The sequence below is a fragment of the Palaemon carinicauda genome, chromosome 44, assembly GCF_036898095.1.
Source record: "Palaemon carinicauda isolate YSFRI2023 chromosome 44, ASM3689809v2, whole genome shotgun sequence".
Taxonomy (NCBI): Eukaryota; Metazoa; Arthropoda; class Malacostraca; order Decapoda; family Palaemonidae; genus Palaemon; species Palaemon carinicauda.
Window position 1 is genome coordinate 12,899,783 of NC_090768.1, and position 13,854 is coordinate 12,913,636.

The following is a 13,854-nucleotide window of genomic DNA, read 5'->3' on the forward strand; positions in this document are numbered from 1 at the left end:
TTTTCCTTTAACAATAATATGTTTTAACGATATATATAATTGGGCTCATCTCTCAGGTTCTAAGTCAAGAGAGAGAGAGAGAGAGAGATAGAGACGGAGGGAGAGAGAGGAGGATAAACGTTTCGTTCAAGCGGGTAACGTTGTTATCGTTTTTGCTCTTCTCCCTAGTCTCTTTAGGGGAAGAAGGTAAACGTTTCTAGAGTTTTATTCTTGTTCTCAGGCTTTATACGGTGAGAGATTTTAAACGTAGTTTATTTGATCTAGTGTTTAGTCTCTTTTCCAGCCACTGAATTATTTATCTTTCATTATGTTTTTCTGTTACATTGTAATACTGTTTTCGCAATTACTAACTTTTAATGAAGGATAGAATTGCGTGTTTCAGGTACAAACCACTTAAAGTTTCGAGTTCAGTGAAATAAGTGCAAACAGAAAATCAAAAGTGATAAAGTGATAAGCGCAAAGTGTTACAGTGTTGCGTTCGAGGGTTCGTCTGTTCGTGCCAGTTGTTTGCCTAGTCTGGGACCTCTTACAAGCTCCCAAGCAGGGGAGAAGTAACGTCGAAGGACTTATGGGTTCATCAGGCCTTGATCGACAAACAGACGTTTCCCTCCGTGGTTTCGGGTGTAACCAACTCACGTAGCCGACGTGATCACCCCACCCACACAAAGACGAGAGAGCCCTTTTATTCCTCGTCTGCGGAAGAGGTTTCTCGCAGAAACCATGGACCAAATCTTGCAGCTTTTAAGTGCAAGTCGGTCCCTTCCGCGCAAGTCCAACTCCTAGGTGGTGCCATTAGCACTGGGTCAGTTCGGACTTGCTGCAGTATGACAACTGCACACCTCCCAGAGAGGCAAGGTGGTATCGCAACAGGCAGTAACTCCGTCTGTTGCCGCACCAGCTGTTTTAGACCCTCAGTCTCAACGGACAGTAGCTCCGTTTGTTGTTGTCTTTCTTAAACTCTAGTGGTCTATGCTGCAGACAATGCAGTCTCAGCTTGCGGTGTTGATGCAGGAGTTTCAGGCAGAGAAGGTTAGCACACCTCCTCCTGCGAGCGCTCCTCCACCTCTGCGCAGTCCACCCTGCCAGACGTATGATGTTGAGGCTCCTCCTGCCTCCATGCGTGAGCTGCCGCATTGGGAGTTGCCAGGTACCAGCGCTATGCAGCAACCTCCACTTTCCTTGAGGCAGGAGCCTCATGCTATGCGGCAACCGCCTCAACTCTTGAGGCAAGAGCCTCAACTCTTGAGGCAAGAGCCTCAACTCTTGAGGCAAGAGCCTCAACTCTTGAGGCAAGAGCCTCAACTCTTGAGGCAAGAGCCTCAACTCTTGAGGCAAGAGCCTCAACTCTTGAGGCAAGAACCTCAACTCTTGAGGCAAGAGCCTCAACTCTTGAGGCAAGAGCCTCAACTCTTGAGGCAAGAGCCTCAACTCTTGAGGCAAGAACCTCAACTCTTGAGGCAAGAACCTCAACTCTTGAGGCAAGAACCTCAACTCTTGAGGCAAGAACCTCAACTCTTGAGGCAAGAACCTCAACTCTTGAGGCAAGAGCCTCAACTCTTGAGGCAAGAGCCTCAACTCTTGAGGCAAGAGCCTCAACTCTTGAGGCAAGAGCCTCAACTCTTGAGGCAAGAACCTCAACTCTTGAGGCAAGAACCTCAACTCTTGAGGCAAGAGCCTCAACTCTTGAGGCAAGAGCCTCAACTCTTGAGGCAAGAGCCTCAACTCTTGAGGCAAGAGCCTCTCTCTGCGCAGCCACCTCCTCAACCCTTGAGGCAGACGCAACTCTTGAGGCAGGAACCTCATGCTATGAGGCAGCCGCCTCAACGCATGCAGCAACCGCATTCTTCACAGCATGAGCCTCTCTCTGCGCAGCTACCTCCTCAACCCTTGAGGCAGACGCAACTCTTGAGGCAGGAACCTCACAGGAGCCTCATGCTATGCGGCATCCTCCTCAAACCAGGAGGCAGGAGCCTCATGCTATGCGGCATCCTCCTCAACCCATGAGGCAGGAGCCTCATGCTATGCAGCAACCTCCTCTACCCATGAGGCACCTCATGCTATGCGGCATCCTCCTCAACCCATGAGGCAGGAGCCTCATGCTATGCGGCATCCTCCTCAACCCATGAGGCAGGAGTCTCATGCTATGAGGAGCCTCATGCTATGCGGCATCCTCCTCAAACCATGAGGCAGGAGCCTCATGCTATGCGGCAACCGCCTCAACCCATGAGGCAGGAGCCTCATACTATGCGGCATCCTCCTCAACGCATGCGGCATGAGCCTCATCCCTTGCAGCATGAGCCTCATCCCATGCAGCATGAGCCTCATACCATGCAGCATGAGCCTCATCCCATGCAGCATGAGCCTCATCCCATGCAGCATAAGCCGCACGCCATGCAACATGCTCTGCTTACCTTACAGCATGCTCTGCATACAGCATGCTCTGCATACCTTACCGCATGCTCCTCAGTCACACATCTTTGGTTGTTGCCAACTCACTAGACTGTCAAGCAGTTTCATAACGTTGCCTTCTAGTCTGCTGCTTTTGCACCAGTGAAACCCTCACTGAGAGAACTTAGCTTTTCTCGGATATGGTTCCTGTAGATGAGAAAGTGCTATTCTCCCTCCTTCTGATATTCCCTTGAGGACTCTGTCATTTGGAGAGGAGCCTTTAGCTGCTTAGCCTCCTATGGACTTTTATTTAAGCATAACATGCTTCCAGGGAGGGTAATGGTTCCACTTCAGTCGCTAACCCCGTCTGTTACCACACCTGCTCCCATAGACCTTGAGCTTTGTTGCAAGACATGCAGTCCAAGCTTAGTCCTTGTTAGAGGATTTTTTGTTTACGGAGTCAGTGTGTCACTGGGAAGACGTTCAACAACCAGCAGAAGTGACTTGTTGTGACGCAATGCGGCAACCTCAGCAACCCGATAAGGAGTTGTCTGTACGACCCAGACAGTCTAGACAGCTTCGGGTTGTCGCTGTACTTCCTCGCTTCCCCATGGTTGACAGTTCACAGACTGTGCAGCAGTACCATGATCTTGTGTCCGGCTCCGTCAGACGACTAGCTTTTAAGAGCTCCCACAAGTCGTCGCTGTCTGGAGATTCTCAGATGGACTATGGATCTGACCAAGGAACTGGGCCTCCTGGTCAATTTTGAGGAGTCCCAGCTCGTCCCATCCCAGACCATTGTCTACCTGGGTATGGATCTTCAGAGTCGAGCTTTTCGGGCTTTTCCGTCGGCCCCAAGGATCTACTAAGCCCTAGATTGCATCCAGAACATGCTGAGAAGGAACCGATGCTCAGTCAGGTAGTGGATGAGTCTAACAGGGACACTTTCATCGCTGGCCCTGTTCATCGAGTTAGGGAGACGCCACCTCCGCTCCCTTCAGTATCATCTAGCGGCTCACTGGATAAAGGACATGACGCTAGAGACGATCTCAGTTCCTGTTTCCGAAGAGAGGAGGTCTACTCTCACGTGGTGAAAGAACAGCTTTCTTCTCAAGGAAGTCTACCTTTGGCTGTTCAGAAACCCGACCGCCGTCTCTTCTCTGACGCATCAGACACGGGCTGGGGTGCGACTTTGGACGGACAGGAATGCTCGGGAACATGGAATCAGGAGCTAAGGACACTTCACATCTATTGCAAGGAGCTGTTGGCGGTTCATCTGGCCTTGATAAACTTCAAGTCCCTCCAGCTTAACAAGGTGGTGGAGGTGGACTCTGACAACACCACAGCCTTGGCTTACATCTCCAAGCAGGGAGGGACTCATTCGTGGAAGTTGTTCTAGATCGCAAGGGACCTCCTCATCTGGTTAAAAGATCGAAAGCTCACGCTGGTAACGAGGTTCATTCAGGGCGATATGAATGTCATGGCAGATCGCCTTAGCCGGAAGGGTCAGGTCATCCCCACAGAGTGGACCCTTCACAAGAATGTTTGCAGCAGACTTTGGGCCCTGTGGGGTCAGCCAACCATAGATCTGTTCGCTACCTCGATAACCTAGAGACTCCCGTTGTATTGTTCTCCGATTCCAGACCCAGCAGCAGTTCACGTGGATGCTTTTCTGCTGGATTGGTCCCATCTCGACCTGTATGCATTCCCGCCGTTCAAGATTGTCAACAGGGTACTTCAGAAGTTCGCCTCTCGCAAAGGGACACGGCTGACGTTGGTTGGCTCCGCTCTGGCCCGCGAGAGAATGGTTCATAGAGGTACTGCAATGGCTGGTCGACATTCCCAGGACTCTTCCTCTAGGAGTGGACCTTCTACGTCTACCTCACGTAAAGAAGGTACATCCAAACCTCCACGCTCTTCGTCTGACTGCCTTCAGACTTTCGAAAGACTCTCAAGAGCTAGGGGCTTTTCGAAGGAGGCAGCCAGAGCGATTGCCAGAGCAAGGAGGACATCCACTCTCAGAGTCTATCAGTCTAAAGGGCAAGTCTTCCGAAGCTGGTACAAGGCCAATGCAGTTTCCTCATCCAGTACCACTGTAACCCAGATTGCTGACTTCCTGTTACATCTAAGGAACGTAAGATCCCTTTCAGCTCCTACGATTAAGGGTTACAGAAGTATGTTGGCAGCGGTTTTCCGCCACAGAGGCTTGGATCTTTCCACCAACAAAGATCTACAGGACCTCCTTAGGTCTTTTGAGACCTCAAAGGAACGTCGGTTGTCCACTCCAGGCTGGAATCTAGACGTGGTCCTAAGGTTCCTTATGTCATCTAGATTTGAACCTCTCCAATCAGCCTCTTTTAATGACCTCACATTAAAAACTCTTTTCCTCGTGTGCTTGACAACAGCTAAAAGAGTAAGTGAGATCCACGCCTTCAGCAGGAACATAGTTTTCACATCTGAAACGGCTACATGTTCCTTGCAGCTCGGTTTTTTGCTAAAACGAGCTTCCTTCACGTCCTTGGCCTAAGTCGTTCGAGATCCCAAGCCTATCCAACTTGGTGGGGGACGAACTGAAGAGAGTACTTTGCCCAGTTAGAGCTCTTAGGTACTATCTAAAAAGGTCATAACCTTTACGAGGACAATCAGAAGCCTTATGGTGTGCTATCAAGAAGCCTTCTCTTCCAAGGTCTAAGAACTCAGTTTCTTACCTATTCAGGCTCCTGATTAGGGAAGCACATTCTCATCTGAAGGAAGAAGACCTTGCTTTGCTGAAGGTAAGGACACATGAAGTGAGAGCTGTGGCTACTTCAGTGGCCCTCAAACAGAACCGTTCTCTGCAGAGTGTTATGGATGCAACCTATTGGAGAAGCAAGTCAGTGTTCGCATCATTCTATCTCAAAGATGTCCAGTCTCTTTACGAGAACTGCTACACCCTGGGACCATTCGTAGCAATGAATGCAGTAGTAGGCGGGGGCTCAGCCACTACATTCCCATAATCCCATAACCTTTTTAACCTTTCTCTTGAATACTTTTTATGGGTTGTACGGTCGGCTAAGAAGCCTTCCACATCCTTGTTGATTTGGCGGGTGGTCAATTCTTTCTTGAGAAGCGCCGAGGTTAGAGGTTGTGATGAGGTCCTTTAGTATGGGTTGCAGCCCTTTATACTTCAGCACCTAAGAGTCGTTCAGCATCCTAAGAGGACCGCTACGCTCAGTAAGGAAGACGTACTTAATAAAGGCAGAGTAATGGTTCAAGTCGTCTTCCTTACCAGGTACTTATTTATTTTATGTTATTTTTGAATAACTAATAAAATAAAATACGGGATACTTAGCTTCTTTGTTAACATGTATGCTGGTCTCCACCCACCACCCTGGGTGTGAATCAGCTACATGATTATCGGGTAAGATTAATATTGAAAAATGTTATTTTCATTAGTAAAATAAATTTTTGAATATACTTACCCGATAATCATGATTTAATTGACCCACCCTTCCCCCCCATAGAGAACCAGTGGACCGAGGAAAAAATTGAGGTGGTGTTGACAAGAAGTACTGGAGTACCTGACCACAGATGGCGCTGTGGTGTTCACCCCCACCTGTATAGCGATCGCTGGCGTATCCCGACCGTAGATTTCTGTCGGCAACAGAGTTGACAGCTACATGATTATCGGGTAAGTATATTCAAAAATTTATTTTACTAATGAAAATAACATTTTCACCCCCGGTTTTATTAGCTCTTCAACCCTCACTAGCTCCCTTTTACATTCACCTACTCTATTCCCCCACTCTTTTGCTACATCTAATTTTCCTTCCACCAAAAAATGATCAGACATACCGTTAGCCATACCCCTAAACACGTGCACGTCTTTCAATCTTCCAAACATTCTTTTAGTTATCAACACATAATCCATTAATGCCCTTTCTACTACTCTTCCATTTGCCACTCTTACCCATGTATACTTATTTTTATCTTTCTTTTTGAAAAAGCTATTACTTATCACCATCTCTTGCTCAACACACATATCCACCAGTCTCTCACCACTCATTTTCACCTGGTACGCCATACTTCCCAATGACACCTTCTACCTCTTCAGCGCCCACTCTAGCATTTAAATCACCCATGACAACTACATAATTCCTTCTATCCAGTCCTTCTACACACCTAGTTAATTCATTCCAGAACTCATTTCGCTCTTCTTCACTTTTCTCACTACCTGGCCCATACGCACTGACAAACGCCCAACATTCCCTACCCAACCTAACCCTTACCCACATTAACCTAGATGATATCTCCTTCCATTCCACTACTTTACCTGTCATCCATTCACTCAGCAATAAAGCCACACCCTCTCTCGCTCTTCCCCTTTCAATCACAGACACTCTACCAGACATTTCACCAAACCACTTCACCCTTTCCTTTCATCTTCGTCTCACACAAGGCCAATACATCCATCCTTCTATTCCTAAACATACTTCCAATTTCACATCTTTTACTCTCTATCATACTACATCCACGCACATTCAAACACCCCAAAACTAGAGTGCGGGGAGCAGTCACTCTCCCCCCAGCTTCATCTCTTTGTTGCTGTCTCACAGGATGTAGATACAGGAGAGGGGGTTCCCAGTCCCCTCGTCCCGTCCCTTTTAGTCTCCTCTTACGACATGCAGGGATAATGTTGGCGCTATTCTAATTTTTATATACCCCCGCGGCCAAAATATACGGAAGTTAAATTTCTAACTGTTAGCACACGACTGCTTATGTTATCATCATCAACAACTACTTAAAGTATTAAACAAATTAAAGAGAACTTTTTAAATAAGAAAAAAATATATAAGAAAGATAAAATGTATTTTATTATTAAAAGAGCAATGTGTCAATTTTGGTGCTTGTTTCTGGAAATGAAAGATTCACAGTTATCTTCTCCGTTATATCTTCTTCAGAGAATAGATAAATTTTCCTGATGTTTATGCGAGCCAGAGTTGGCAAAATTCAAGCTCTCCAGATAAGCCACTAACGAAGTTGATAAGAGACCAGTCTCTATGGCACATCTGACATCCTTCCCAAATACTAGAATTAGTGAAACAACTGCAGCCACTGGTTTATTAGGCATGTTGCTAAATTTCCTGGGTTAAGCTCAGTGAAGGGTGCGATGGTTTTTGCAGCATATCTTAAACCTTTTCTTCTCTTAGGTAATGTGGTACTGAACATACGGATTTAGCCTACTTGGTTAAAGAGGTACATACAAAAATAGCCCCTTTGTTGTGGAGTTTCATCATTATTGATAAAGTTTAGTTTAACCAGATCACTGCTTTGATATTAATAACCTAGTGTTAACCCAAAGGGCTATTTTTTATTATTGTTAATAAAAGTCAAGCTACAACCTTGGTTGGAAAAGCAGGATGTTATGAGCCTGAGAGCCCAAATTGGGAAAGCCATAAAGTGTAGCAAAGAAGTAGATAAGCAAGGAATAAACTATAAACCCTGAATATAAAAAAATATAATTGATAAACATAGGTATGTCAAATCAATAACAGATGAGCTAGGAAATGGGAATTGTAACATTCTAATCAACAAGTTTAAACTGAACTTCCTCCCAGTCAACTATTTTATTAGAAAGGCCATTCCAAATCTTTGCCATAGCCAATTCAACTTCTTAAATATTGTGTAGTATTAATCTATACAAAAGGAATGGCAAGACTCAGAATTTCTGCATACTAAGTACTATATTGTGGATGGAATAGTTCGGGAAGATCTGAATGCAAAGGATGGCGAGTACAGTACTATGTTATGAAAAATATACAGTTATGTACACAAAGCTAATTGAACATCAGTTTCAGATTAATATCTAGATTAGGGAATAAGAATTAGTACGTAGACCTTTTTGTTTTTAACCAAACTTTTTAAGATGATGAATGTCCTCCCAGTCTCCAGCACTGGGATATATAGCAAAAATTAATTCATGAATCCAATCCAATCTAAAACAAGGCATAATAAAAGAATTTCAAAAATTTCTTTAGGGTAGACAGGTTTCCAAAAATCTTGGAAATATTTCGTAGGTATTAGGTTGGCCAGGTCACCAGCCACCCGTGAGACACTACAGCTAGAAAGTTATTGGGTCCTTTGACTGGCCAGACATTACTACATTGGCCCCTTCTCTCTGGTTATGGCTCATTTGCCCTTTGCATACATATACACTGAATAGTCTGGCCTATTCTTTACGTATTCTCCTGTTCTCATACACCTGACAACACTGAGATTATCAAACAATTCTTCTTCGCTCAAGGGTTAAGTACTGCACTGTAATTGTTCAGTGGCTACTGTCCTCTTGGTAAAGGTAAGAAGAAACTCTAGCTATGGTAAACAGCTCTTGTAGGAGAAGGACACTCCAAAATCAAACTATTATTCATTAGTTTTGGGTAATGCCATAACCCCTGTGCCTTGGTCCTCAACTGTCTTGAGATAGAGTTCTCTTCCTTGAGGGTACACTTGGGCACAATATTCTATCTTGTTTTTTTAGTTTTAATTGTTTATATATGAATGATTTAATTTAATTTGGTTACTGTTCTAAAAATATTTTATTCTAATTGTTAAATACTTTTCTTGTAGTTAATTTATTTCCTTTTTTCCTTCCCTCACTGGTTTATTTTCCTTGTTGGAGACTTTGGGCAGCATCCTGCTTTTCCAACTAGGGTTGCAGCTTGGCAAGTAGTAATAATAATACTGTAACACAATTTTTGTGAATAAGCTAGGAGATATTGCAGCTAGGTCTGTATTCTGGATAGTAAATCAAGAGCTTAATAAATAGGCTAAAACTCTTGAAAATTTAACCTAGAGAAAATTGACGTCCGCAGCATTTCTTGTGAACATTACAAGCAAATAGAAATTTATCCCTTTTCCATGTCAATAAAGTATTTTTACTTAAAAGGATTTATTGTGGGCTTACTAAGTTGCATTGAAGGTCACTTGGACTTAGCTAATGGTTTCGGACTGCAATTTTATATTGGAAAAACTCATTGAATAGAGTTGACAATGCACTTTAGTTAATCATATGTTTATAATAATAATTTATTACGTAACAACTAATGCTTTGGGGTTTTCTAAGGTATTCTTAGATTTTAGTATTATGTACTGTAGATATGCAAGACCATTGCACTTCATATTTACTTCATTCTTTGTTTTTAGGGACGCTTTTTCTTTCATCCTGGCGACGCAGAATCGCGAGCAAATGTTTTTATGAATGTACGGTCAGATATGTGTGATCCCGCAGGCTGTCTTTTTGAGCTGTTTGTACAACTGGCAATCATCATGGTTGGAAAGCAGTTCTTCAATAACGTAATAGAAATATTCATTCCGTAAGTATGGATGATTTGGTACTGAGTTTGGTATTACTGTAAGGGATTTTTATTTTTCTAAATATAGTAATTGCATGGCTTTGCATATTTATGCTTTATATTTAAAATCTATGTTCCTGCACAAAAATGCAAACCCTTTACTGTATTCTTTACAAAGGAGTAATGACTTCAGCTCAAGCTGGTGTACGAATATAAAAGTTTTAATGAGGTGTCAACAAGTGATAGCAGGGTGGAACCACCTTCCACCCGCTCACTCTTACCTTCACTTTGGTCTCGGTCATGATTGGAGACAGACGTCTCCTTCCACGGTCGCTAGCTTTGGCAAAATTAAACTTTTACCCCTAGTCTTGTTCCCAAGATGACACATTAGTGTCTCGCGGTTATTGTCCTCGAGTTGGAGTCTTGATTATATCATGGCTCCATTAACTCTTTAAATTAGCTAAAGGTGAACATTTGCCTTTACCACATTAGAATAAGACTTATATTTCTGAAGTCATAGGATCAGAGAACCTCCATGAGGAAGCCTGTTTCAGTCTGTACACCGATCTGTCAGCAGACACACGCAAGCAACCCGCTGACTAGCGAGTGCTGTTGAATTTTCAGCCCCCACATTTCGAAAACTGTTTGCTTCACGAACCAATCACTAGACTTGTCGGCAATCAAATGGAAGGTTCTCTTGCATCTTCTTTTCTAATTCAAAAAACACTATTTCTGTATATGTTTTAGACATATGTAATACCTATATAAAAAATTAAGGGGACCGTCCGCCATGTCCGCCATTTTTTTTTCTAATGATCCAAATTACACAATTTTTATATGTGTTTTAGACATATATAATACCTTCATCATATAAAAATTTCAAGTCATTTGATCAAAAACTTTTGGATTTATTAGCAAAAATCATGATTTAAAAAAAATATTTAGGTACATTGTGGCGGGATGTAAACAAAAACAACCCCACAACCTGGAATCTTACTTCTGACAATTGTCTCCGCAACACAAACTTTCCCCTGACGTTATCATAAACTGGACTCTTAGACTAAAGGGCAACAAAAACAAAACATAACCTTAAAACTATATTTACCGCAACCAAAACAAAAAAATCATACATCATTAAACAAACTTAACACAAAAACAGACAAAAATAACACTTTTATATTTATATTATAGCAATGTGTGTGGGTACACAGAACTCACCAATCACAAAACCTTTACGAATCCAACACCAACAGTCCCCACACAGTAACGAAAAACACTTAAACACTAAAATAAATCACTTAATACTAAACCCATTCATATACCACAACCCAGCAAAAATATTCAAAGCTTCAAACTAAACATAAGAGAAACCTCTTAATATTTCATATACGTGTGTGGCCACTGTCGTCCACAAACTCCCCACACTGGCAACTCGGTCCTTATCGTCAATTGCCACAAATCCCTGGCAAACAATCACTGCAGTCAATTTGACTGTCCAATAACATTAAAAGTGGTCATCATCATATCATCATCATCATCATATCATCATCATCATCATCATGTCATCATCATCAACAAGAACAAATCTATTTTTAGCCGGGTCGTCAACAATTAAAATTCTTTCAATATCTCGCAGTCTAAATATAAACATCCGCAGTCTTCTCCTAAGTTCATATTATACGGTCCAGGTCGTCATCAATCTATCAAAAATTTAAGTCTCTCCAAAGGAGGAATCACGGCCTGCCAAAATAAAAAAGAAAAACACTTATGAACACTCCTAACTAACTGAACTATCGCACTATAATCAAAGATAAACAATAAACTTTCTATCATTCACGAACGCGCCTAACAAAAATGAATAAAAACAGTACTTACTCAGAATATAAAAAATATCACTTCACAGCCGGCTTTCAAAGAACAAAAAAAACAGAACCGACTCCTTCTACAGTCAAAGATCCAATGCTTTCGCCCAAGACATTCATCACCGCCCTATCCTAGCTAAAAAAAATGTAAACAAACAACCTCAAATATACCGACAGTCTTTCCAACAACAAACAATCATTCGCTAACTACCCTTGTTCTTCGGCGCGCACCGCGGACACACAAACACACGCACACACAAACACACACTCTCTCGCGCACGCGCGATCTAACAAAACTAAAGCAAATGAAATTCTCTCTCTCTCTCTCTCTCTCTCTCTCTCTCTCTCTCTCTCTCTGACAACACTAAAGCAAATAAACACTCTCTTGCGGTTTGACAAAACTCAAGTAAATAAACACTCCACTCTCTCTCTCTCTCTCTCTCTCTCTCTCTCTCTCTCTCTCTCTCTCTAATGACAAAGCTAAGCAAATAAAATGTCTCGATTTAGCAATACTAAAACAACTCTCTCTCTCTCGATTTGGCAAAACAAAAAAAATAAATTAAAATAAAATTAATCCTCCACAACATTTTTCCCCACTACTATAATACCAATTGTATTGAAACTTATATCACAAAAACTACTCTAACAACCGAACAATTCTGTCAGACAGAATTTTGATTTTCCTTTCTGTTTATTTTTAATGAATTTTTATTTTTTATTCCTCGTCTAGACGGAAAATAATCGTGAAAAAAAAATGTGAAAAGAAAATCAAAATTTTGTCTGACAGAATAGTGGGATTTTTATTCGTCTTTTCAACGATATCTTTTTCTCTAATATCGAACAACAAATAAGTGAGAAAAATGTACCTAAGTGGGAATAAGTATGTTTTTGAGTTATGAGCTCCCAAAGATTTGCAGCAAACTTTCGCTTCTTTTCTAAAAGAAATCAAGATAATATTATTATGATAACTTTCATTGTTTATTCCTACATAAATGCACCCTAAAGGAGGTACTTGAATCCTCAGTTTACTATTCCTATGTTATGAGTTGCCAGCGATCTCTAATTGTTGCCAGTGTTTTAGTTAGCAGGTTTCAGCTTTTTACTCTTATCCATGTTTCCCTCTTTCTTGGTTCTTTTTTCTTGTTCTCCACTTACTTTTTGTTCTTTCTATCACCTTATGTAACATTGGCATTGCTATAAAATTCCAGAGGACGTTGTGAAAGCACAATCAACATACGAACTTCAAGTAAATAAACACATGCATTATAATTTCTATATGTCTTTGGAAACTTTGCTGATGTTTTCGTAGCTGGTAGTTTTCATTCACCTACCCTCTACCAATGCCTTTTATTTCTGCCAGAAGTACGAGATTTCAAAACATGAGAGAGAGAGAGAGAGAGAGAGAGAGAGAGAGAGAGAGAGAGAGAGAGATCATGAAAGCATTTGGCTGATATAGATGGCAGTTCAAATTGAGAGAGAGAGAGAGAGAGAGAGAGTTGAACATTGTTATTATAGTATTTGTATAAATGGGAGTTTTAAATAATTAGAGAGAGAGAGAGAGAGAGAGAGAGAGAGAGAGAGAGAGAGAGAGAGAGAGAGAGAGAGAGAGAGAGAGAGAGAGAGAGAGATAAAAGTATGTATAAATGGCAGTGGTAAATAAATCGAGAGAGAGAGAGAGAGAGAGAGAGAGAGAGAGAGAGAGAGAGAGAGAGAGAGAGAGAGAGAGAGAGAGAGAGAGAGAGAGAGACACTGCGCATCTGTCAAACTCAGTCATACAGACGACGCCATAAGGATGATGTCATCATTTAAAGACCGCTTTATCTTCATTGTTTGGAAAAATGATTGACTATTTGTTCTTTCTATAACCTTAGGTAACATTGGCCTTGCTATAATGTTCCCGAGGGTGTTGTGGAAACATAATGTACATACGAACTTCAAGTAAACAAACGCATACATTATAACTTCTATACATCTTTGGCAACTTTGTCTTCTGTTATTGTAGGAGTAGATTTCGTTCATCCACACTCTACCAATGCCTTCCATTTCTGCCAGACGTACGATAGCTCGAAATATAAGTGAAAAATCGCTATAGATATGCAAAATTAACACACAAAGACGATTTTGTCAAACTCAGTCATGCAGACGACACAGTAAGGATGACGTCATCATTTAAAAACCTCTATATCTTCGTTATTTGTAAAAATAATTGGCTGAAACTTGTGGGGAGTATGTATGACATGTTTACGCATACATAGAAGCAATAAAACGATTTT

At 41.9% G+C, this 13,854-nt stretch overlaps 1 protein-coding gene across 5 annotated transcripts in view; it reads left to right on the top strand.

Moving 5' to 3' along the window:
* The window catches only part of LOC137634164 (anoctamin-5-like), a 500,953-nt gene that overhangs the window by 440,886 nt on the left and 46,213 nt on the right, over nucleotides 1–13,854 (top strand). For all 5 annotated transcript variants that reach the window (XR_011042462.1, XR_011042463.1, XM_068366420.1 and 2 more), the window contains exon 15: nucleotides 9,571–9,740. Coding sequence is in view for 3 of the 5 variants with exons in the window: in XM_068366420.1 (XP_068222521.1) it covers nucleotides 9,571–9,740 (170 nt within the window). In the remaining 2 variants the exon portion in view is untranslated. The remainder of the gene's footprint in view (nucleotides 1–9,570; nucleotides 9,741–13,854) is intronic.